The sequence below is a fragment of the Ochotona curzoniae genome, unplaced genomic scaffold, assembly GCF_017591425.1.
Source record: "Ochotona curzoniae isolate NIBS_2020 unplaced genomic scaffold, NIBS_Ocur_1.0 scaffold_3223, whole genome shotgun sequence".
In the NCBI taxonomy this organism is placed as follows: Eukaryota; Metazoa; Chordata; class Mammalia; order Lagomorpha; family Ochotonidae; genus Ochotona; species Ochotona curzoniae.
In genome coordinates, this window is record NW_024467108.1 from 11455710 (window position 1) to 11483243 (window position 27534).

Here is a 27534-nt window from a genome sequence, read left to right on the forward strand (position 1 = left end):
CACAGCTCGTAAGAAAGTCCAGAGATTTCATAGTTTGTCTTAAGCATCCTCACTGACAGCTCAGTGAAGCTGGAAGTAGAAGTCCTCCTGGAGTGAAGTCATCTGCCAAGACCCATTCGATAGTCATCTTCATCATTCCCAGATTATTGACAAAAAGTTCTGCATAGCAGGAAATAGAGTAGAAGGATATACTACTGTTTTTTAAAAAGTGATTACTAAAACCTCTTACCTGTGTGGTATTTCTTTCCTTTCTCATCAAATTAAAACAGATGAGGAAACCATTCCCCCAAGTAAAAGAACATTGGGGTGGAACATCCTAAGATGTAATTTGCTTTCTCAAGGGTGCCTGTGCTGTTATTTTGAGTAAGACTATTGTGTTGAGAATGAGGCTCACCTTGGTTACTGCATCTACTCCAACTAGTTTCATCAAGATGGCATAGGTGGGTGTGGCACTATGGCTCAGGGGCTAAATCTTAGCTTCACATGCACTGAGATCTCATATGGGTACTGATTTATGTTCCAGCTGCTCCACTTTCCATCCAGTTCCCTGCTTGTGACCTGGGAAAACAGTAGAAGATGGCCCAAAGCCTTGGGACCCTACACCTGTATGGGAGACCCAGAAGGAGCTCCTGGTTTCTGGCTTCAGTCTGGCTTAGCTACAGTCATTGCAGCCACTTGTGCAGTGAATCAGTGGACAGAAGATCTTTCTCTTCTGTCTCTCCTTCTCTCTGTAAATCTGCCTATCCAATATAACAAATAAATAAATCTTTTTATTTTTTTTTAAAGATGGCATAGGCTGTGCAGGTATGTTTAAATCAACTGTTGAATTAGGCACCAACCAAGAGTCACAGAATTCAAAGCACAAATGAAGCAGCCTGGCAGGCCCTGTAGTGCCAGATGTTTCCTGAAAATGCCAGCACAGCAGACAGTGCCTGGTCCTGAGGAAACAATCAGACTTTATGTTCATGCTGTTACCCAAGCTGGCTTTAGACTTCCATAGAATTTTTTTGTGTTGCTCAAAGATCTTGGTTTACATTTTAATATTTTTATTGCATCTGTATTGGAAAGATAATCTTAGAATTTATTCATTCAGCGAATATTTACAAAGGAGACTTTATTATGCCGAGCACCATGGCATGTAAGAAGGTCTGTGTTTTTGTTTATCTTTGCCTTTAACATTACTGCAGACTGGTATAATGCAGGTAAGCATGTTGAACAAATCAAAGTTCTAATGAATTAATGTATGAAAGAGTATATTAAAAAGTGGAACAACAGCCTGGTGCAGTAGCCTAGTGGCTAAAGTTCTCACCTTGCATGCCCAGGATCCCATATGGGTGCTGGTTTTGTATATTGGGTGCTCCATTTCCCAGCCAGCTCCCTGCTTGTGGCCTGGAAAAGCAGCTGAGGTCAGCCCAAAGCCTTGGGACCTATACCCGTGTAAGTGACCCAGAAGAAGTTCCTGGCTCCTGGCTCAGATTGGCTCAGCTCCAACCACTGAGGCTCCTTGGGGAGTGAATCAGCAAGTGAATCAGTGGAACATCTTTCTGTCTCTCCTTCACTCTGTAAATCTGACTTTCCAATAAAAAGAAATTTTAAAAAAGGTGCAAGAAGAGGGAAATCTGAGTGCCTTGTCATATTACAACTAGGGAGATAAAAACTGTCATAGAAAGCAGCCAATTTGAGTTAAATATGGATTGAGAATCATGTAAAATCAGCAAGTCCTTGAAATAGAGAACATCACGTGAGTAGGGGAACTGATAACACAGAGCAACAGCTGGAGAGGCCAGCTGTGCACCCAGTGAGTGTTTCTTTCCCTCTTCTTGCTTGTCCTGACTTTTCCTTCAGGTTCTGCATTAAGGCAGATGCTTGCACGGACTGAGAAGTGCCGGATGCATCAACAGAACTGCATATTCTGGAACCATGCAACTCAGGCCTTTCTCTTCAAACTCTGTGGTGACTATGGACGTAGGAATCTACTGGGCCTCAGAAGCATATCCTCCTTTCCTTGCAGAAGGAAATCAATGGGACGAGTGAGGCCCATCCCACTGCTGACAAAACAATGTCTTTTTCACTACCAGTCTACTATCTCTGTCCCTTCAAGGTGGCCTCTACAAGAAATGATGAACATCCCCAAGATGTATCAACTGTTTCCCATACACCATGTATTGGAATCCAATATCTAATTTAGTTTTCAATAATTACTCTATGGGATGTTCCTATCTTTTATTTCCATCATCACAGATCTAGAAGCTAAGATGACAGAAGGAATAATTTGTCCAAGGTCACAGATTTAGTAACAGAAGCATGATTCAAATGCTTTTCTATTCAGCACTATCTGGCAACACTGCTCTGTAATATCTGCCAAACAGAACTGGAATGTCCATGTCTCTGCCTAGCCTAGCTCTGTGATTTGTTGGAATCAATTTCCCTTAGTTTCAGTTTCTTCATTTGCAAAATGAAGGCCCTATTCTCTGACTCACCGGGTTGTCAAGAGAATGATCTGCCCTTGATCTTAGCCAAAAGGCCCAGATGCGATAAAAGAATGATCTGGAATAATATACTTAGAACTTTAGCATAATGATTGGCTCACACAAAGTGCCCTATAGAGATTGCCTTCTATTTTCTCATCTTTCTCCTTCCTAGAATCCCAAGGGATACCAGAGATGCTAAATTAATGTTGTAAAGACCCTCTTTCCTGTTTCTCTACATTTTGTCTATTCCATCAGCAAACTGTAGATCATGACCCTCTAGTGAGCTTTTTACTCAAGTTAATGACTTGTGCCTTCATTTTTGTAAAAGAAGTAAGTAGAATGTCAATAGGAAAGTTCTATTAAATGGTGTATTATTTAATGAGGACCCTCTTTCAGCTTTATGTATGCACATTTTTTGGGTAATGATAAAGGATATACTTCTTACTTTGCATCAAAAGGTTTGAAAGACTCTGGACTAACATATATGAAACCATTAAGTATAAAATCAAATACCCTTGTACTTGAAAAAAAATCAAGATTTCAGCCTTTCTACTAGAACTAATAGAAGTCTTTTCATTTCACATTATATATCATTATCTTCCCAGCATCTGCACTCCCCAACCCTTTCTGCAACTAGATGTGTTTTTGCAAACAAGAAATATGACTGTTACAGCTGAGACCCCAGTGTCCATTACAAGTTCTTATAGATAATATATACTTAACTATGCTTAATGAATGTGTGAAACAACTGACTTCAAACCAAAATCATAGGATAGGTTATTTGCTGAAAATCTCAAAATTGCTTTACTTCATTAACAAATGGACAAGGGCTTCATTTTTCTTCTACATTCGTTTGTGTGATGCTTGATTCCTTACTATTGAACTTCCTCACTTTTATTTCTTGTTTTTCTCATTCTGCCAAAGTCCAGTGTGTTTTTGGTCTCCTTATCAAAAGGAAGTATTGCTCTTTAGCCAATTGCAGTTTTGTATGAATTTAATTTCAGTATCTCAGATCTTTCCTGGTAGCACTTAGATGTAAGGTTGTGTTTCAATAACTAGCAGGAAAGGCCTTATTATGTTTCATACCAGATTTTTAGCAGTTGGTAGGTAAGAAGGAAACGACGTATTTTAGACTCAGCAAGATCTTCATGAACTCACAAACTTACTCCCCCCAGAGCAGTAGCCTCCTCTCCCTGCCCATATGGAGAGTCCTGAAGTACATTTTACAAACCCATATTCCAGCCTTATAGGAGCTCAAATACATCTGTATTTAAAGAATTCATAGTGTTCTTGCATTTTGAACAAGATTGCATTCAAGTTTTAACACTCATCTTACATTTAAGGTTTTACAACTGTCCTTTACAGTGAAGCAAAGTCACAATACAATCTGTTAAATTCAACATATCCAAACAATTCCTCTAGAACACAAACAGTAATATTATCAACATCCAGAAGTTCCATTTTACCAGCACTGTCAGCACACTTCAAGCACCTCACAGCAAAGAGTAAAAGAAGGACAACAATTACAGGTGGATAAGGAAATCGAGTGCTGGCTCAAGGCTAAAACTCAGTTTAGCCCAGGTTAGTTCTGGTTACCTCTCCCTCTCTTCACAAGATCAGGCAAAGAAATTGCTATCACTTGGGGGGATCATTTCTAGCAGGTGAATAAGGTCAGTTCTTGCAACATCTTGAAGAGTATCATCTCTGACATACCCAGGATCAGAATTGAGGTTGGGGTTGGAGAGAGAGAGAGAGAGAGGGAGAGAGGGAGATAGATAGATAGAAAGTGAGAGAGAGAGACAGACAGACAGACAGACAGAGAATGAGTATATGTGTGTTTTAGCGCAGAACAAGAAATTCTAAGGGAAAGAGTAGTTTTGTGCTACAGGCAAATATTCCTCTAAGTCATTGAATTGATTATCATAGAACAAAGAAGCTATTTGCTTTTTGATTTAGGTTTCAGCTTCATGGAAAAATGTGAGTCATACCAAAGAAATCTCATGTATACTATATCTCTACACTTGAATAAAAGGAGGACTCCCAATAAAACAGTTAAATATGTCTTGGCAATAGGACACTAGACTTTCTACCATTATCTATACCTACAGTGACATAATACACTGAATAGCAGAATGTTGCATTTTTTACTGTATTTGAAGGACTACACTACTGTAATAATATGGGTGAAAACAATGCAGGGTGATAACAGGTGGAAGGGGTAATCCCTGTACCTACAGAATGACATCATAAAAAATCTCTTTTAAAGACAGAAAAAGTTTAAACATCTAAAAATTTTCCGCTTAAATTTCTCCTTTTAGCAAAAGTATTGCTTAATGTAAGATCCCAGTGCTGTGCTGATGGAAGAAGATTGGAAATCACATCTGAAATGCACTCAACAGCTGACATTACAGAAGCAAAGTCCCACAGAGACCAAATGATGTGAGGAGAAGTATGGGACTGGGGATAGGACAGCTGATTCTGCCATGAACAGCTGTGGCATGCAGGAAAATTTCTCTTCTCTGGGGTGTTTGCTTCCTCTTCTGTAAATTAACCAAACATTGGATATGGTGATAGCTAAGATTCCTCTTAGCCATAGAAGAATGTCACTTTCAGATTGGAGACATGCTTTGATTTATAAAATCAAGACACTCTGCTACTAATTTGTTTTGAGAGAATCAGTGAAGTTGACTGCCTAAAATAAGCACTGGTCCTATCTGAGAACCCTAGATAAAGCAAGCATTGCTATGAAAGCCTACAGCCAAAGCTGGTATTTATAAAAACAAATAAACAGGGCCTGGCGCCGTGGTCTAGCGGATAAAGTCCTCACCTTGACTGCACCAGGATCCCATTTGGGCACCAGTTCTAATCCCGGCAGCTCCACTTCCCATCCAGCTCCCTGCTTGTGGCCTGCGAAAGCAGTCAAGGACGGCCCAAAGCCTTGGGACCCTGAACCTGTGTGGGAGATCCAGAAGAGCTTCTGGCCCCTGGCTTTGGATCGGCGTAGTACCAGCCATTGCGCTCACTTGGGGAGTGAATCATCGGACAGAAGATATTTCTCTCTCTCTTTTTCTCCTTCTCCCTGTATATCTGACTTTGCAATAAAAATAAATAAATCTTAAAAACAAACAAAAACAAAAAAAGTTGCAAATCTGCTGAATCCTCCTTTGGTAAGGATTCCACCTAGGACTGGCCAGCCTATTTCATGTTCAAGTGCTGCTTTTTGGTCCATTTCATAACATCATATGAGAAGGCGGTCAAGGAATCTTAAGAGTTTATTTTTTTTTATTTTAGTATATATACAGCCCATATTTTTCCATATTTTTCTGAGATCAGACCTCTGAGTAGTAAAAACATATAAATTATTGAATGATGAGAAATCAAATACTGTTGCTTATATATTGAATAAATTTATCTTGGGACATTTTCCATGGAGTGCTATGTTGTTTTTGAGTCTCCTTTAAAAAAAAAAAATCACTTTTCAATACCATCTCCAAACACTACTTTGTTATTTTAAATTTTTACCTCTCCTGTGTACCATATTGTCATTTTATTTTATTTTGTTATGGAAGTTTAACAATGTTTTGAACTTTTTTTTTGTTTTGAATTTTTATGGTAAAATTCCATAAGGTCTAGGATTTCCCCACCCCCACCAAATTCCACTCCCTGACTGATTATTGCAATAGTCCTTCATAAGGAGTCATGATTCCATCAGTCTGTTATTTAAGTGTGCCCTGATGTTGCTGGTACAGACAATGCCAGACAGTCCAGCATCCCATTGTACAGATATGTTCACCAGTTTCATTAGGAGTCCATCTTTGCTTTGTACTTTATCTTTTTGAATCATAGAGATCTGATTCCAATTAATGTTGTGTTTTAAATTATTTTTACCTAATATATTATTTCATAAAATTTTTCTAATACTTTGCAATTTAATTAAAATATATTATCAAGATACCTTTAGTGAATTTCTTCTAATATGTTAATTACATTTAGTATATTCTAATTTCTTCTAATGACACCAACAATTTGTTAATTTGTTTTCCAGTTTTATTCTACAGAGCTGTTTACGTTGTGTTGGCTGATCTATTTCTCTCCTCTTAACCTTAGTAGATTGACTACTCAAAACTAAAACATTTCAAAATTTAAAACTGTCTTTTATCTCTAAGAGCAAAACTACAACTTAAGTTGAGAGAACAGAAATAGTTACAAATGGAATAATGGAATTGTCATCATGTTTGCTACGCCACTGTAAAACCAGTTCTAGCATGGTTATTGATATTTCCTTTCACAGATTACAATGCACAGCATAAAAGATAACTTTTTTGGATTCAATTAACCGATATGCAAGATTAATAATCCCCTTGAGTAAGAAAATATTTGAGAAGTGAGAGAGACAGAGGAACAGAGAGAAACAGAGAGAGCCAGATGAAGGCCTCCTTTCCAGGTCTACCACATAGAGGCAAGGACCCATTTGCTTCAACCCATTATGTTGCTTCCTAGGACCTACATGAAACAGCGATGTGGAGTCAGAAGCCAGAGCTCAGCTTTGAACCCAGGTACTCCAACATGGAATGTGAATGGTTCAACTGGCACATTAACCGTAAAGCCAAAGTGCCTCCCCTGTTTTGGCTTTTGGACTCAGCACTGGAACTCTGTGAGATAACAAGGGGCTTTCTATCTGTCAGAGTGGCCTGCAAATTCAGGCCCTTAGGAATCTTCTGCCTTTCAGTATCCTGCTCCTGCTCTTGTCTTGCCCATGCACCATTCTCCTGATAAACACAAAGATAATTTTCCAGCTAAACTAGAACCATATTTAATTCAAGTACATAATTTAGAAACTATAACATGTCTCTAGTGCTCAGAAAAGAAAGATAAAATTTCAGGCGAATAGGAATGACCTGTAGTGATAGACCTGAATCTGGACCAGAGTGGAGACTGGAGAATAAAATGGTGATGGGAGTGTTGCTCCCACTCACTGATTGCTTTGATCATTGACTAGGCACCACTTCCCTCTTGCTGGCTGTTAGGACTCAGTGTCTTTTCAAAATCTAGTAAGTGGCAATAAACTTTGGAATTACATAGAAGGTTTGCACTTGGGAGAATGTGTTATAGCTGAATATTGATAGATCTTACAGAGATGAAAGACTAGAGGGCATTTCGCATTCAATCAATTAATTTTTTCCAGGCAAGTTAATGAGTTTTCTCAGGCTAGAAACAACTGATAATTAATTGCCACAGAACAAAATCTTTCTACCAAAATTTGCTTAAAAATACATGCAACTTTTTTCAAGAATATTGCTGAGCCTCCGTCAACACCCTGAAATGAATGCAATCAAAATCAAACAGGTTAGCAGATGACATTTTCCTCCTTACTGATGGTGAGCAACCGAGATGGGTCTTGGTCCATGTATTCCACTTAAGGTTTACCAGAATTAAAAATATTCCTTCTCAATCTTTTTTTTTTTTTTTATTGCAACCAACTCTAAGAACTTTACCCTGGGTTACAACATTTCCAAGAAAACCAAAGACCCTAATTAATCTAGTAACACTTCAAAACTGCCTTCTAAGTGTTTGACTAAGATCTTTCAGTGGAGTGCGGCTGATTCAGGAACACTTAGAATGCATTGCCACAGGTGTTGTGTTGCTTTCCAAAGATCGGTAGTTTAGAAAGTAAGGATCAGAATAAGAAACGCAGCATAGCTTACCTGACGTAGAGGGAGCGTTTCTGGTTGGTTCGCAGGGACCCGGACCCGGAGCTCATGCTGTGGTTCATCATCTGTTCCCGCAGGTCATGGATTTTGGCCTCAAATCGAGCGTAATCTGGGGATGGAAACACAGGTGGCAAATTTAATTCGGTGCCTTCAGAATTTGACGGCAGCCCTTTGACCCAGTTGTAGGTCCTTTTGCCAATGGAGTTGCTCAGCTCAAGGAAAGTGCGCTTGCTTACTGTTATTTACTCATGAACATTCACAAGGGAAAAGAGAAAAATCAGTTACTTTATAAACATTACCTGGAAAACACATGTCATCAAATTAACAAGCTGTGAAAAGATCCTTGGGGGACACACAACAGCAAATATTCTTGTAGTAACTACCAAACGTCCTCTGATTTGACTGGAGTGATACAGATATGTACTGCCAATGTTCGAAAACCACAGATAACTAAATACAGACCTTCTCCTTAAATAAGTAGAGTAAATATTGGAAAATCTACCTTAAAAAGATGACTATGTTAATGTCAACATCTTCACTGTGATAACTTGCTATATATGATGTGTGGAAACTGAGTAAACTCCCTGTGTTATTTCTTATAATGTCATGTGAACCTACTATTGTATAAAAATTGAATGTTTAATAAAAAACAGAAAAATTTAAAAGTCATATAACTCACAACACATAGTGTCTTGGAGAAGTCTTCAACCACCTTCAATCTTTCAATCCAGAGATTGAAGTGTTGGTAAAAAGTGTGGAAGAAATTTGATGTAACTATGTTTATTCTGAGAGGGGCTGCCAGAATTTGATCACTTGGGATCAGACAACAATTTTGTCCTATAACTTTGATTATACGTTAAATTTCATCACTTCTAAGGTGCACAATATATTTAAATCAGCTTTCAAGAGGTTAAGCTTAAAAATAGGAGTAGAAAACACATTGAAACTAATTTAGAAACACTTTTAAAAAGGGGTCTAAAACATCAAGAAAATATAGCTGTCAAATGATGCTATTTTTTCATAGGGGAGATGTTCTCAAAGTCAATCTAGGGCTAAGCAGCTTGTGAGATACTTAATCACAAACAGCATGCGAAAAGAAATAGCTTTTGAGGTTTCAGTGTTCTTTTTTAAAAACATATATATTTATTTCATTTTTATTGGAAAGGCAGATATACAGAGAGGAAGATCTTCCGTCCGATGATTCATTCCCCAAGTGACCCCAATGGCCAGGAGCCAGGAACTTCTTTCCATGTCTCCCACATGGGTGCAGAGTACCAATGCTCTGGGCCGTCCTTGACTACTTTCTCAGGCCACAAACAGGGAGCTGGATGGGAAGTGGAGCTGCTGGGATTAGAACTGGTGCCCATATGGGATCCTGGTGCATTCAAGGCGAGGACCTTAACCACTACACTATTGCACTGGGCCCCAAGGTTTCAGTGTTTTTGATCAGGACTTAGAAATTTTATCATTTCCTTTGAAGAGCAGCGTCCTGCCTGGAGGAAATTCAGGAGGTGAGAGCATTACATTTTCCACAACAAATTTGAAAGTTTTACTTAGCTTGTATGATCCCTTTAATTACAAATAAACTCATCCTGAACAATAGGATATTGATGAGATAAAAACGCTGTGCTGGGGACTGGCATTAAAATAGCAGCATCTTGCCCTAGCCTGTTTTGTACAAAACAGATGCCTGTTAAATCGCAAGTTGCTTTATCCTTCTTGGGGCTTGGTTTTCTTCAGTAAAGAGAAAACAGATGAAAACTAAATCCTGGGAAAATCTGTCAGAGAAGTTTCTAGAATCATAATTTCCAGTGATATGTTTCCACATTCTACATATAATTTGCTTTGTTCATTTTTTTTTTGCAATAGCCGTACCCTTTCTTGTATCAAATAAAATGGAATAATGTGCCCTTTATTAGAACTACTTAGTATATAGCCTAATCGTACTTGTTATGAAAGTATGTTGCTACCCTGTCAAACAGACATGAGCCAAGGATGGCCATATTTTGGGGCACCTGACACCAGGATGGAATGTTTAACTTGTTGTGCAACCTCTAAACGAATCTCCGAAGTTCTCTCACAAATCTCTAGTGGCTTGAAGCCCAAGAAAACTGTGCCCAATCCCAAAGCTGCTGCTGTTTTCATGAATGTTGACTTCACACAACAGCATTGTCTCAAGACTCTAAACTCCTGCTGGACAGTTGTGTGGACCAAAATCAAAGGTGCGGATACTCAATGTGCAGTCAGCAGGGGAGTCTGCCACAGACTTGTTAGCTTTAATTTGTCAAGGGTGAGTAAAGAATATGAATTTACCCTCCCATTCACCTAGGACAGGAGGCATTGCTTTGAGTTAGATGGCTACAGTTGCTTATTGTGATAAGGATTACTGTATCACGTGGGTGCTAGTTCGAGTTCTAGATGCTCCACTTTCAAACCACTCCCTGAAAATCTCTCTTGCAGCAGAGGATGGCCAAGCACTTGAACTCTTGTCATCCATTCCTGGCTCCTGGCACATCCAGGCCCAGCTCTGGCTATTGCAGCCATTTAGAAACTGAACCAGTAGAAGAAAGATACTTATTTCTCTGCTCTCTCCCTTTCTATTTCTCTCTCTGAAACTCTGCCTTCTGGGTAAACAAGTAACTTTTTAAAAAATCTGTGTTGATGAAATCTGCTCAACTGCTCCTATCTTTGGGACTCAGATGGCCTATGTCAGTTCTAGAGAAGATTTTTTTACGGCTTCACTACAGAATTCTACAAAACATTCCGAACAGAACTAACCCCAATCCTCTACAAGCTCTTCAAAACAATAGAGGAGGAAGCAACCCTCCCAAACTCATTCTATGAAGCCAACATCACCTTAATCCCAAAACCGGATAGAGAACCATCAGAGAAGGAAAACTACAGACCTATTTCTCTGATGAACATTGATGCTAAAATTCTCAACAAAATCCTAGCCAATAGAATTCAAAAAATCATCAGACAGATCATTCATCCGGATCAAGTAGGATTCATCCCTGGAATGCAGGGATGGTTCAACATTCGGAAATCGATAAATGTTATAAACCATATCCAAAAACTGCAAAACAAGAACCACATAATAGTTTCAATAGATGCAGAAAAAGCTTTCGACAAAATCCAACACCTCTTCATGCTAAAAACTCTAGCCAAAGTAGGCATAGATGGGAAAATCCACAACATAATTAAAGCAATTTATGAAAAACCCAACGCCAGTATCATACTGAATGGAGAAAAGCTAGAACCCTTCCCACTGAGATCTGGAACAAGACAAGGGTGCCCACTATCACCACTGCTATTCAACATAGTCCTAGAGGTACTTGCAGAGGCCATAAGACAAGAAAAAGAAATCAAAGGCATACGTATAGGAAACGAAGAAGTCAAGCTTTCACTATATGCAGATGACATAATCCTATACATAGAAAAACCAGGAGACTCAATACAGAAACTGCTAGAACTTATACGAGAGTTTGGCAAAGTGGCGGGGTACAAAATTAACGAACGAAAATCAACAGCCATAGTGTACGCAAATAACACCAAGATGGAAGAAGATCTAACCAACAGGATACCATTCAAAATAGCAGAGAGAAGTATGAAGTATTTGGGAATAAATCTAACCAAAAGTGTAGGAGACCTATTCGAAGAAAACTACAAACTATTTAAAAAGGAAATTGAACAAAACCTCAAAAGATGGAATAACATCCCGTGCTCCTGGATAGGCAAAATCAATATCATTAAAATGTCTATACTACCACAAGCAATATACATTTTCAACGCAATTCCAATCAAATTGCCCAAAACATTCTTCACGGAACTGGATACAATGATTCAAAAGTTCATCTGGAAACACAAAAAACCACGAATAGCTAGAACCATCCTGAAAAATAAGAAATTAGCAGGGGGAATCACAATCCCGGACCTCTGGACATACTATAGAGCAGTGGTTATCAAAACAGCCTGGTACTGGCACAAAGACAGAAAGGAAGATCAATGGAATAGAATAGAAGCACCAAAAGGGAATCCACACAGATACAGCCAATTAATCTTTGACAAAAAGACCAATGACAGCTTAAGCAAGTGGGAAGGACTCTTTAGTAAATGTTGTTGGGACAACTGGCTGATAGCCTGTAGAAACAAAAAGATAGACCCACATCTATCACCATACACTAAGATCCAATCTACATGGATAAAAGACCTAAACCTACATCCAGAAACCTTCAAACTCTTGCAAGAAAATGTAGGAAATACCCTGCAAGACCTAGGAGTAGGTACCGACTTTCTAAGAAGGACACCAAAAGCAATAGCAGTTGAGAACAGAATAAACAAATGGGACCTCATCAAACTAAGAAGCTTCTGTACAGCAAGGGAAACAATCAACAAAGTAAAAAAGCAACCCACAGAGTGGGAGAAGATCTTTGCACACGATATAGGCGATAGGGGGCTAATTTCCAGGATATACAAAGAACTTCAAAACAACCAAAAAACCAAAACAAACAAGCCACTCAAGAAATGGGCACGGGAAATGGGCAAACATTTCACAAAGGAACAAGTCCAAATGGCAAACAAACATATGAAAAAATGTTCCAGCTCCCTAGCAATAAGGGAAATCCAAATTAAAACATCGATGAGGTACCACCTAACACCAGTAAGATTGGCCCACATAAACAAGAACACCAACGACGCTTGCTGGCGAGGATGCGGGGAAAAGGGAACCCTACTCCACTGCTGGTGGAGCTGCAAATTGGTACAGCCTCTATGGAAATCAGTCTGGAGAACACTCAAACAACTCAAAATCTGCATACCATATGACCCAGCAATAGCACTCCTAGGAATATATCCAAAACACCTGTTTTACGACAAACCAACATGCACCCCTATGTTCATTGCAGCACAATCAGTAATTGCGAAAACATGGAAGCAACCGAAATGCCCATCAGCAGAAGATTGGATAAGAAAGCTTTGGTTCATCTACTCCATGGAATACTACTCAGCTATTAAAAAAAACAAAATGCAGTTCTTTGTGGCTAAATGGGCACAACTGGAAACTATAATGCTAAGGGAAATGAGCGAATCCCAAAAGATTAGATACCACATGTTTGCCTTGATTTAACCTGTAATTTTTTGTTTGGTTGTTTGTTATTTTTTGAACCTGTCATTGATACTGTCTCAACCCAGATGTTTCGAAGAATGGAACTTGCATTATTTTTAACATATTGTTTACCCAATACTATGTCAATTAATTCCATAATGTTGTATAATGATACTGAGGCCTTGTTGGGGCTTTTAACTGACTGGATCTTTACTCTGTTAGACCTATCTTCAGACCATAGAAGGTCTCCCCAAGAGGCCACTGAACTTATCTGGACAATAAGACGCTGAACTTTATGCTAGGCATGTGTTTGCAAGCAATGAATCTCAACTGAACTTGAACTATGGTTATGCAACAAGGTGGAGGAATCCACCATGGGGGGAGGGGTATGGGAGGGGTGGGGGGGATCCCCAGTGCCTATAAAACTGTACTACATAATATAATGTAAGCAACAATAAAAAAAAAATAAAAAAGTTATTTGTTCACCCAGAAGGCAGAGTTCCAGAGAAGGCAGTGGAAACAGAGAGACACAGAGAAAGATATTGGAACCCTGGATATTTTCCTTCTCTCTCTCTCTCTCTCTCTCTCTCTGATGAACAAAGGAGAGAAGGAGAGAGAGAAGGGAAGGAGTTTGGATCTCTCTGTCTCAGGTACATACAGAGAGACAAAGAAAGAGAGAGAGAGAGAGAGAGAGATTACAGATTGAAGAGAGAAACTACAGATTGAAGAGATAAACTGCAGATTGAAGCAATGAGAATACAGTTTTCCTCTATGAATTTACAGGGATTTCATACAATCACTCAAGAATTCCTTAATGTGTGAAATGAAATAACTTTGATAGGCAAACAATAATCCAAATCCCCAATCAGCTATTTCTTCCAATATGCATATTAACTCTGAAAATTATATACATCAAATTTCAGTTTGGCTTCATGCGAAGTTTGCTTTATGAATTCACTGAGGCAGATTTTGATTATCAGGATTATTGCAAAAATGGAATCAGCACAGACGCTTTTCAAACTTGGCAAGGTCTGTTTCCTGGGTGATCAGGAGTCATCTCATATAATAAGTTACTTTTTTTTTTAAAGACTCTAAGAGAAGTCTGCTCTGACTTATCTTCTTATATCTATCACTGATTCTCAGTATACATTTTGCACAAGTTGCTCAACCAGAGAAGGCCTGCTTTGCTCATCAGTATAATGGAAAAGCAATGCTTACTTGCTTAGATTTTTCAGAAAGTAAATGAAAAAGTGTCTGTACATGGTATAGCTTAGTGCCAGGAATAGACTAGGTACTCAAAAACCAGGAAAAAAAATGAAGATATTTTGAAGCTTTACTTATAGCATAAGGCTGTGGTGAGGATCAAATGAAGAAATACATGAAAAGGTTTGATAAACTGAATAATACAAGACATACAGAAAGCGATAAGAAAAATGACTTAGACCAAGACAGTCTTTTAAACAACACTCAAAGCTGCCCAGCAGAATATTGCTTTAGGATTTGAAATTTATCTGTGGAATTTGATTCCTGTGCTGGCTGTGGAAAGAAAGTTACAGAGGGTCTTGTGCATGAGAATAAAAGTGAAATTCTATAGGGGAAAATGGAAATCTCAAACATTATTAGGGCTTTGTCACTGACGATTTTCTAAAGATTTTGCTACCGAGCTAGATGAAAGTCTGAGTGAGGATGCACAGGCTGTAGTTTAATTGGTGTGATTCACAGCTCATGGTTGATGTGAAGGAACACGGAGCTGTACTTTCTAATTTAAGGCATAGTGCTTAAGACTGCATCCAACCAGATAAGAAAACCTTCCTTGGTGAATATAAATATTAAGCCTTACTGGATTTGTCGTCTTCTTTTTTTTTTATACAGAAGCCATGTATCTATAGAAGCAGAGCTCTGGTACAGCAGTTTAGCAGCCGCTTGAGACAGCTGTGTTCCATGCTGGAGTGCCTGGATTTGAGTTCTTGCTCTGTTTCTGAGTCCAGCTTCGTGCTAGTGTGTGACCTGTGCTGGAGCAGATAAGGACTTGATGCTCTGGGGGACCGGAATTGCTTTCTGGGCTCCTGAATTTTACGTGGTCCAGCTCTGGTGTAGTGACATTTAGGGGTGAACCAGGAGGTGGGAGACTTCTCTCTGCCTTCCACGTAAATGAAAGGTTTTAGAAATTACTTTTAAAAAATCGTGAAGTGAGTGGCTAAAATAGTAATGTTATTCTGTGATCTACAACAACTATCAGGTCTTACCCACTGAACATGATGGTATTCTTTCCCAATTATAAAGCAGAGCAGATAAGGGACATGAAGCAGTTTTTCCTATAGAGATAGGCAGGGTTGACGTTCCCTTGAGGGATACCAAGAATTGGGAATGTTTTCATGACATTGCTGCTGGATTTTTTTTTTTCTTTTATGGTATCTTGATACTTATACACTTACTTTCTAGGAAGGTAACCCAATATTCTTAGGCAAGTATAGTTACAATGGGCAGAACACTAAGAGACAATGGAAGCTCAGAGAGACTGGCCAGTTTACCTAAGGTCACACAGCAAGGCTGGGGCTGGAACACAAATTTTCTAGTCTCAACTTCATTCTGTTCTTTTCCCTACCCTCCACTGATCTGATATTTTCCTCAGTAAGTGATCGTTATTTTTTTTTTTTCCTTTTCTTCTATGTGTATATGCTTATGGCTCCCTTGGGCTTGTTTGCTTACCTGAAGTAACCTTTTTAGTAGCCATTTCTTATTCAATTGTAAATTCAAGTCTACAGTGACTTCTGCAGTAAATTGATTAGATCAAATGAATTTGTGTGGTCTCCCCAGTGTACTCCCTAAATGAAAGCTTCTCAAATATCATTAGTGTGGTTCTGTGCTTGCAGACTTCAAGTCAGTTGGGAAGTATGGTTCATGCAGTTCTTGCTTATTGAGCATGCTTGGGCCTGACGAGCAGGTTCATGTTGCAGCACCGTGTCCATTGGGCACAGACAGAGCACTTACCAGTGCTGAGGGGAGTGAAGGAGAAGGGAACAACCAGCCCTTGACTCTGATACACCTGACTGACAGGGACAACAAATGCAGGGATTCCCACCAATGTCTGCAAAGAGAAGGGTCATGTGACCTCACAGAAACACAGGCAAAGAACAAGAGCCCATCACAAACCCAAATCTACATTAATATGCTGGTTGTTTTCCATGAAAGTATACCCTTTCTTATTTTTTGTTGCTAAAATATCCTTTTTACAGTGTATAGGCGCAGCCAAATATACTATATAGTCTTATTTGAATTCTGATTACAAAGGGAGATTAGCCCACTATTTTATTTTTTTTTTAAGATTTAATTTTATTATTATTTTTTTTATTGGAAAGGCGGATATACAGAGAGGAGAGACAGAGAGGAAGATCTTCCGTCCGATGATTCACTCCCCAAGTGAGCGCAACGGGCCGATACTATGCCAATCTGAAGCCAGGAGCCTCTTCCGGGTCTCCCACGCAGGTGCAGGTTCCCAAAGCTTTGGGCCGTCCTCGACTGCTTTCCCAGGCCACAGGCAGGGAGCTGGAAGGGAAGCGGGGCTGCCAGGATTAGAACCGGCGCCCATATGGGATCCCGGGCGTGCAAGGCGAGGACCTCCAACCACTTGCGCCACCGCGCCGGGCCCAAGCCCACTATTTTAAAAAGTTATCACTGATGTTTGTGTGGTATTTAGTGACAATAAGAATTACTTTTAATAATATTGGATGTGAAAATACCACTTTAGCAACATCAAAGTTGGTCTCTTGTTTATATTCTCTGAGTATTGTACAAATGACAAAGGATAATTTTAGGATTTAATATAAAATAAATTAGCAGGGCTCAGTGCTGTGGTATAGTGGCTAATGTCCTTGCCTTCAATGCAGCAGGATCCCATAAGGGCGCCAGTTCTAATCCTGGCAGTTCCACTTCGCATCCAGCTCCCTGCTTGTGGCCTGGGAAAGCAGTTGAGAATGGCCCAAAGCCTTGGGTTCCTGTACTCGCGTAGGAGACCTAGAGGAAGTTCCTGGCTCCTGGGTTCAGATTGGCGCAGCACCGGCCATTGCGCTCACTTGGGGAGTGAATCATCGGACGGAAGATCTTCCTCTCTATTTCTCCTCCTCTCTGTATATCTGACTTGGCAATGAAAATAAATAAATCCTTAAAAAAAATAAAATGCATTAGCAATGAAATATGAACCAAGTTGGCAAACTCTTGATTACTACGGAATTTAAGTAATAATTACATTAATATTTTTGGCACAATTCCCTCTTCTTTTGTGTGTTTTGAAAATGTTTATAATAAGAAAAGTTAATTAAACTTCAAAAGAAGTTAAATATCTGATGAAATAAAGAAACTGTCAATATTGGGACTATATTCCTCCCTAATACAGTGGACTTGAAAGGGGTCCTTGATCTCCTGGCTCTTCCATCTGGGTCTATGTCATTGCAAGTCCTTTCATGGTACAACAGCTATGGTAACACACTTTCTTAGTATTATTTTGATAATCAATAAGGAAGCAGTCTCAGAAGTGAAATGCTATACAAATACACTTGTCCAACCAGCAAATATTTGAATAACAACCATGGTGAGACCTTGTGCTAATCAATTGTGATGTAATGTTTAAAATGTGGTCCTGGCCCTCATGGATTTTCCATTAGAATGATCTATCTTACACCCTGACTGACACAGTGATAACAATTCTAGAACTGGCTCTAGTCTCCTGTTTCAGTGCTGCCAGGCAATCCTACCTAACCCTCCAGCCTTGTCTCTTTCTTAGTCTACTCTCTCCCTTTCAGTCCTTTTAGAATCTAGTATTTGGGAGCTTCTCAGCTCTAATGTCTCCCAGCTTCAAAAGATTATCCACACTGTTTCCTTTAATAGCTCTTCTTTTAATTTTCATATAGCTTCTTAATATTTTCCATTTTATCTTCAATTTGCTTAACAACACATCCTCTGACACCTCACTGAGCTATGAAGTGCACAGCTTTCCAATGCAACAAATACACTTGCTTTGCAGCAATCCATACACTGAATTGTTAAGCTGTCTGTAAGTACTTGCTTAATATTTGAGAGGCTCACAGAAGGTGCCTGGCGACAGATGATGTGGTAGGATTGCTGATGTGGCCATCATACCTCATCCACATAAACACAAACGATTTTGTCATTTTGAAAATGTTGAGAGTTTACTAAGTACTTTATGTTCCTTTGTATGTCTCCCCTTAATTTTTTTTTAAATGAGCTGAAAGGAAGAATCACCTGATGAATGCACTGAGAGAAATTACTTACCCTTACATTCTCCACATAATCATCTACTTCTAGATCCTAAAATCGCTTAGCCAGATTCTTCCTCAGTCCTAAGATTACCTTTTGTGCCTTAATGTGCTATATGTATTCTTCTTTAGTGTTGTAATATCCCGGGTACCATACTGTATGAAACTAGAAAAAGACATAACAGAAATGGAACTGTGGCCCCTTCACACATAAACAGAACTTTTCCAGGGCATTGTATAGTAACAATTTCAGGCTCAGTTTATTTATTTCTATGGCTGTAGAATAAAAATCACTTTGCTTATTCCGTAATTGTTTTTCTATAAGATAGTTCCCCATATTGTTGTCAAAAGATCTATAGAAAAATAAATAACTCTCTTGGTGTACATGAAATTGGAACTGTCACTGAAGTAAGGACAAAATGTAATCATATACTGAATTCTAATACACACATACACATATATATGTAATGAAAAATTGTCTCTTTTCCTTCAGCTCAAAGCAAGCTTTATTGAGAGCACTCCTGGGTGAAGTTCACTGGTCTGGCACAAGCAGCAGGCCAGGAAAGTTGGGAAATCATTGTCTTATAAAGGTTGTACTGTCATTTAGCCATCGGCTTGTGATGGAAAAACAGAACAGTGGATAGAAAATCTAGAGACCAAAAATCCAACTGAAAAATGGGAAGGATGGTAAGAATGGAGAGCAATGGAAAGTCACTTGGGAGGTACAAGTAAGAGTGGTAATTATGTCAATGAAGACTGTGAGTGTCTGAAGTTCCCCCCGGCTTCCACCTTAGGCAATTGACTGAGAATAGAAAGGAGCTGTCACAGAAGGGAGCAATGAAAATGCATAGAGTCCATCTTGGAGCATAATGAACTTCAGATGACATTGCCAAGCTTTCTTTTTAACTAATTAGGATGGTAGATTGATGAGGGTAGGGAATTGATAGAGACCTTCCATTCCTCCCAAATGATTGTAACAACCCAGAGCTGGGACAGGGCGAAATGAGGAGCCAGGAATTCCATCCATGTCTCCCATATAAATTACGGAGGCCCAAATATTTTGTCCATCAGCTGCTGCCTTCCCAGGTGAGTTAGCAGAGAGCAGAATCAGAGCAAAGCAACCAGTGCTCTAGGGAGCACTTTAACTTGAGATACCCACATTGCAAACCCCAGCTAAACTTAGAATGTGATAATGCTGGTCCCTCTAGGCTTTCTTTTTTTTTAAAGATTTATTTATTATTTTTATTGGAAAGGTAGATATACAGAGAGAAGGAGAGACAGAGAGGAAGATCCGTCGGATGATTCACTCCCCAAGCGGCCGCAATGGCTGGAACGGAGCCAATCCGAAGCCAGGAGCTTCCTCTGGGTTTCCCAAGTAGGTGCAGGGCCCCAAGCTTTGGGCCATCCTTGACTGCTTTCCCAGGCCACAAGCAGGGAGCTGTATGCGAAGCGGGGCGCTGGGATTAGAACCGGCACCCATATGGGATCCTGGTGCATTGAAGGGGAGGACCTTAACTGCAACGCTATTGCGCCGGGCCCCCTCTAAGCTTTCTTAATTTCATATCTTTAGCAAGCAAAACAATTTACGGACTGGAGTCTTCCCCAGGTCTAAAGAACAGTTACAGATGAGGATTTTGTTGCTATGATAGACTGAGTTGTGCAAAACACTTTCTAATTTGGCCACTCTCCCTCTGCAGATCCCAAGAAAGGCCCAGAAATTATAAAAGTAGCTAACCATTATAATTTACTTCCGCTGTTTTACAAATAAGAATATGCTAGCTTCTTGGGCTTTCGGCTAAGATCAAGTATAGTAAGAACATTCTAGAAGAAAATGGATCCCTGTAGAACTGAAGTAGGCAAACTTCTTTCCTCCTGATTAATAATTTAAGAAGGAATCCCAAGCACATTGCCTCTGGAGGTGTAGGAGTAGTTCCCATAATTAGACTCCAATATGAACCATGAGAGTGAGGATCAGAAAGCTGACTCAGACTCTGGTGTCAAATATTTTCAGTTCCTACACCGAGATGCTAAAATTTTGCAGGATGCAAGATGACTGAAGCCCCATTCTAGGGTTGTATTAACACAAAGAATAAGTTCTTTCAATTGTTACTTGCTGACAAACTCATTCTATATTTCCGATAGTCCTCCTTGCAAAATCTCTGTTGGTCTTTCTTAGGGACGGTATTAACACTTCCAATCCAAGATGCAGGAATCAGTGTGTTCCAACAATTTTCCTATCATTTAAACAAAGATAGAACTGGTTTCACAGATCAATCCAAGAAACTACCCTTTTTATTCTAATCTAGTTATGTTTCCTCTGTTTTGGGATAAATGAGCAAATCTATGAAATACCACATCAAGCCTCTCGGTTCAACAGACACAGCAGGTATCTACTTGGCCCAATCTGAATTCATCAGAACACAAGGGGGTGTGCAACACACACACACACACACACACACACACACACACACACACACACACTGTTCAAACAAAAGCCAGACTTGAATAGGAATTTCAAATTCTTGCCCAAACTGTTCTGTTTATTTTTCATTTTGAATCATTATCTGAATGCTTATTTCTTTTTGTTTTATCTCCTCTGTAAAACAAGCTCCTTCCCTCTATTTAACAGCCATTCAGATATCTTTAAATGAAGAGGGTGGGGGATGGTGCTGTGGTAAGCTGCCATTCCTGTGACACAGTCATCCCTTATGGTTATGTGATTTGAGTACCATTCGCTCTATTTCTAATCCAGCTCCCCGATAACCTACTTGGGAAAGCAGCCGAAAATGACCCACATACCAGCAGATGGAACATCTCTCTTTATGTTTTTCCTTATGTTTCTCTTTATGCTACTATAACATTTAAAAAAATAAATATTAGGGCTAAGCTTGTGACTATAAAGTAAGTTGTAAGTATGTCATTGAAACATTGAAAGAAAAATAAGAGAAAGAGGAATGGAGGGTAGAAGCAAGGGAGGGAGAAAGAGGAGACTGGGCTGAATAGTATTACTATGCTATTAAAGCTTATATGTGACACACGTGAAAGTAGTTCTTTTTTTAAGATAATTTTTTTTTAATTTTCTTTTTAAAAAATGGAGGGAGGGAGGGTGAGAGGAGAGCTCACACTTTCCCTACTTTTCTTCCTCAGCTCCCATCCTTCACCTATTTCCCTTAGCACCATTTGTACATTCTTCTTCTAGTCTCTCCTCTCATATCACTCATCACTATATTTTATTTGTGTTATCTTTGTCCATCCTACCCCAGCCTGATGACACAACCATCTCTTACTTCTGGCTCCTTTGTTTCCAGAACTATACTTGATTCACGTTTACCATGTGCACATATGTGTTGGAATGCCAGGTTATGCTTTTCCTGTACCTCCCCACTAGTTTGTCAGTGCCCTTCAAACAAGTCAGGTATCCCTAGAACTGAAGGTGATATTCCAAATGTGATCTGGCAAATTAAATGTCTTAAAGCTTCATCTCTTCTAAAGGTTGCTTTTTAGTAGCTTCCTATTCTGAATTTGTGAATAACTCATCTTCTTGAGGAGATTAATTACAGATATTTGGAAGGCTGTCTTCTACATTATCGCTGGACACTCTGGATTCTTTTGAATGCTGCTGTTGTTTTAAAACATGTGCTAAAATACTTAGTAGTTCTTACCTGTAAGTTCAAATTAAGAATGCGGTATAAAAGTATTGATTAGAAGCTCTGTTTAGTTGGGCATATATTTTCAACTAGTGATGATCACAAACTGGAAATAGGCTTGATATCTGCTCATGGATATATTTAAATTTCTCCAAAAATGGAGAGACCAGGTTCCCCAAATCTGTTAACATTTGATCACTTAAGACTGGAGACTTTCTGTTTCAATCTTTTCAAAGAGAAAAATCCATTTGTATGGATGCATATGGCAGGCAGATCAAAGAAGCCATCCAACAAGGCTCTACTTGCTCCTTATTAAGACTTCTAGCTAATGTTTCCCTACACCCCTCTGTCTTTAGGTAGTCAAGGCTTTAACTACCTGACTTCATGTAGGATTTTGGATTGCTAATTATGCCATATTGCTATAGGTATTTGGATTTCTGCTTCCTTAACTCTAATGTTTCATTTTCCACTTACCCATTTGCTTTCCTACTTTCAAATTTCTGTTCTTAACTTTAATATATGTTGCTCTGATTCGCATTTACTTGAATATTGTTTGTTTTTAACCTGCATAAATTTCTTCATTGTTACTTAGGTTGAGCTTTAGAAGAAAGCATAAACAAATGCAAGGGTCCAAACCACCACAAAAAGTCGAACATTTACAATTATATCTGTTAAATTTAACCTTGGTACTTTCTTGCTGCTAGCTTATCTTGTCAAGATTATTCCAACTACAGCTCTGTTATTATTATATGTTCTGAACCTCCAAACTTTGCAACATCTGCCAAAGGAGACTTTATCAGGACACAAGTAGCCTTTCCAGATTTACAGAAAATTATTCAACGAATCAATATATTTACCCATTTTAAAATGTTCTTGAAATGGAAGTGAAGCTTGAGATAACATAATCCCTGCCTTTAAAAGACTTCATTGTTTATTGGTGACACAGGGAAGAACATAGATGATAAAATGATTGTTACAGAAAAAAGGGGGTCCACTTTATTATAGATGGAAAAAAAATACCTTCCCTAGCTTCAAAGCGAGGACAAAGAGTAGGATGCTCAAGAAGAGGTACATCTAGATTCAATTCTAGAAGATAAGCAGGCACTGCTCGTAAAGGAAGATGATTCACGGTGCATGATGGAAAGAGCAGCTACATAGAGGCAAAGAATAATGCCATTTCAGCCTTTAATGAGGAGAAATTTCTCTCCATCGATAAAAGTGTGTGAAAAAGGAGATCAAAGCCACATATTGATGAAGTAACTGGTGCCAGTATCTTTCCATGGGTAATTATAAAGCCGTCATGATAATATAATAAGGTTTTTGACTTTTGAATAACCAGTAAAACAAGGTGTCAACAACACCTGGCTGAATGAAAAACTTACTAATAGAACTTTTGCAGTAGTGGGTATAGATAAAAGAACTTTGGAAAGTATAAAAGCATGATGTGGACATATGGAATTACTGCCATTACCACCACATTGCAAGTCACCACCATTCCCAACCTTGAGGAGTCATCTTTAACTTACAAAATGAAGCTTCTTCTCAGTCCATTGTAGCAAGTTCCTGGTTGGAATATTGCACTATAGTTTTGTAAAGTGTCAATCTTGGGGGAGTCAGTGTGGAAGCTGCACAAGAGCTCCCTGTACATTTCTTAAAACTTCCTTTGCAACTTTTAAAGATTAAAAAAAAAATAGCAGCAGCATCTCATAGCCTGAGATGGGAAGTACTATTTCATCGGTACCTCGGGTCAGGGCTGTGATGAATTGAACTCAGTGTGCTGTTGCACATTATTATGATATTAGAGTCCAACTTGGATGGTCTCCTGGGCCTGGTAAAGCCTGGATGACAGGTCAGACCCAATGTGGGGACTGAATGGAAGCAGGAATTTGTTGGGGAGGGAATGGTTAAAGCATCAGCTTCTAAGCAGAGGAACTGTGGTTAAGAAAAAAATAAATATACTCAAGATAGTTAACTTTGATCAAAACCTATTAAACAGGGAGATTTCCTGCTGGGCATTGCATCCTAGGCTCTTGCAGCTCCTATGCATTCCTGGTGCTAGAAAAGAAATTACTAAAAAAATCATAAGACATAATCAGGAGATAATCTTGAAATCATACACAATGGATAATGCCACTGTTAATGACTCAACATAGAAAGAACCTGTTGAATGAGAAAATTGTGTTCTCACAAAAAGATATCTGTATATTAGGGTCAAACTGAGGGAGGGAATGAGGCAGGAATCCTCACTGTAAACTTACTTAGCAAGAACTTTAGCTCTGATTTTATTTAGGATTTAATTTATCTGCTCGTTTTTCTTTCTTACGTTCAGTCCTCATGTTTCTGCTCCGTTTTATATAAGAAGGACTGACTCTGCACTAATTACATTTCTTAGGATCTCTGGAAAAGAGAAATTATTTTTTTTAAGATGAAATAATTTACTTGATTCTGAATCACTCTTCAGTAACTTTCCTGTCTGTCAGTCTCCTGATTTTGTGTTCTCAGGAATCCAACCAGCAAAACTGATCTGTCTACATTTCAGAAAAAAAAAAAACACTGCTTTGAATCATCTGTCTATGTATCCAGTAATGATTTCAATCCACACTACCATAATTCATCAAATTGAAATATAGCTTAGAAGAATGCAAGATCCTTCCAAAATTCTTCTTTAGGGCCTTCAGTATACCATGAGTCAGGGAGTGAGGAAGGAAGAAGGCAACAAGAAAAGAGTGAATACTAAAATATCAAGCACTCACATGTCAAGGATGAGGAAAGTGCTTGTCCACTGCACATTTAATTCTTATTTCTGCTCTCTGGGAAAGGTGATTTCTCAGTTCTATAGCTCAAGGATTTGAGGCCAAAAAGAGAGAGCTGAGAGAGCTGGAGGACAGTTGCACCAAAAACTGAATCTAGGTTTACTGGAATATACGGACCAATGCCGTTCCTCAGTTCCATCTTCACTTCCAAGTTAAGCTTAAATACCTATTCCACTGAGCCTTCTTTGATCACCATGAACAGAGCTAGCTCTTCTGACTTCAAATATCAATTGCACTTAGTGTCTACACTACTACAAATTTTATCACAGCAGGTGCTAAACTTGAGTTGTGTCTTCTAAATAGATCTGCAAACTAGAAGCTGGCTTAGACATACTTGAACTCCTAAGAGTCAGCATAAGAACATTTGCTAGATACACATTTTTATTTCTTAAAAACACTTTAAACACACTTAATTCCTCATACCTCAGTCCTTTTGAGCAGGTAAAAGAGCTCTCTGTAACATATATCCCTTACCTGTATGACATACTTTATGTATAACAGATGCTCAATAAACATTTAGTTAAGTAGAAACATGAAATTTGATGCAAAAAAAAATCTCAGAAGGATCAGCAGATGCACACATTGTCAGGGTAATCAAGTGAAAATTACTTAATCTTTTTTGAATTGGAAATAATACCAAATAAGACCATTATGAAGATAAATGATATGTATAAAGAGGCCATATAAAACAGGAGTCCAGAAAATACCCATTCTCCTTTTATTAAAATGAAAATGAATTTGCAACCAGATTGTGCCCTTCTTATTCTCAGGGTTTGGCAAGGTCTTCTAATGTGGTTTATGACAACTTAGTGTTTGGTTTAATCCTTCTAAAGGGTTCCTCTGCTATCAATATTTGATCAAGAAGGACAAAGACAAGTCAGAAGAGAAAAAAGGGCGGATGGGAAGAGGAGGGGGATGAGAAGAAAGAAAAATGTAATGCTTTTAATTTATTCTAATGAAATTTCTTGTCAGAAAGAGAATACCTCAGGAAGTCCAATTTATCAAAGTTATTCAGTTTTAAAGAAAGAGGATCAAATAGGGAGCTATGAAAATTCTGTTTCAGAAACATAAAGACTAAATCATGTTACAAAATTTCCTCTCAGAGTCACCAAGGCCACATTGGCAATCTAAGGGCATGGCTTCTGCCAGAGAAGAGCCCTAGAAAAATAAGGAATATTATCACTCTTTTTTGTCTTAGGAAGAAAAAAATTGATTACCTAAAATGTACATGTATTAACATGTTCAATTTACATCAACTCAATCAGATTTGACTATATTAGAGACAGACCCAAATGAAGGAAACAACTATACAAACTCTGCGAAATGCCTTTGGAAATACCATTCTAAGAACTGAGTGCACCAAGAACTGTAGTAAATGCCACACACCTACAGCATTTCATCTCATTTATTCTCTCAAAACCTCTGTAGTGGGTGTGAGTACTCCCAACTTACGGAAGCAGACACCTGCTCTAGGTGACCCTGGTAGAACCTACAGATGGGTACCTGATTGAACCCAGGTCTTTGTGTTCAATGCTTCTCTCTCATTTGCTATTGTGTATTGTCCTGCTCCCCATAACGTTCTGTGCTTACATGTCTCAATGCTTGTCACTGGGACTATGATATTTAAGGAACACAAAAATGATCGAAGGATAATAGTAATAATAATCAGTATCTTTTTAGCATTTACTTCTGTCAAAGAATGTTCTAGCAGCTTGACATGCATTATTAATTCATCTAAATTAACAAACCTATAAGATAGGTAGCATTATTTGTTTTTCATGGATGAAGAAACTAAGTCACATAGTGATTGTTAATGAAAGAGAGGAGGAGATGAGAGGAGAGGAAGGTGAAAGAGAAGAGAGATAGACTCAAAATAGAAGGCCTACAAGAATCCAAACAGACTGTTCAGAAACAAAGTATGCAATCATATTCTACCTCCTTTAGTTTATTCTATTACCTTGCTCTTGAACCACTCATCCACTTGCTGTAAGGCTAGCTGGCTGGCATAACAATAAGTTTGCATTCTTCTCACCCTGTTACTCATCCAGTTTGGCAGGATAAGAGGGCTCTACCTGTCTTCCTTTGTGTACACAACCTTGTGGAATAGGGATCATTTTCATTTTACAGATGAGGAAGTTGGGGAAAGGAAAGGCGAAGATAGTGGCTAATCTGGGATTTGAGAGCAGACAGTCTGACTCCAGAACCTAGCCTCTAATCCACATGCTGTGAAACCACTCCCTTCTCAAATGCCCATAGTCTTCTATCAGTTTAGTGAATCTATATTAACTGCATTGTCTTAAGTTGGTGGTATAGTAAGCTTTACTATTTTGTCATAACTTCCTAATGCTGGTTATACAGAGTTTAAGGAATCAAGTCAGCCCTTTTTCTTGCTGAATCCTAAACTGGAAATTCTGTCCCAGGTTGGAATATCTAGACTAGCAGAGCCAGAAAATCTGTAAATTCCAGGCCACTCAGAAATTGTTTCTGTCCTCTGTAACGCTCTTTCCTCTTCATT

General features: G+C 38.8%; 1 protein-coding gene across 13 annotated transcripts in view; it reads right to left on the minus strand.

The window, feature by feature from the left end:
- Window positions 1-27534, minus strand: part of DLG2 (discs large MAGUK scaffold protein 2) — a 1763217-nt gene that overhangs the window by 137632 nt on the left and 1598051 nt on the right. For all 13 annotated transcript variants that reach the window (XM_040964332.1, XM_040964339.1, XM_040964335.1 and 10 more), the window contains one exon: window positions 8177-8291. In XM_040964332.1, the coding sequence (XP_040820266.1) occupies window positions 8177-8291 (115 nt within the window). The remainder of the gene's footprint in view (window positions 1-8176; window positions 8292-27534) is intronic.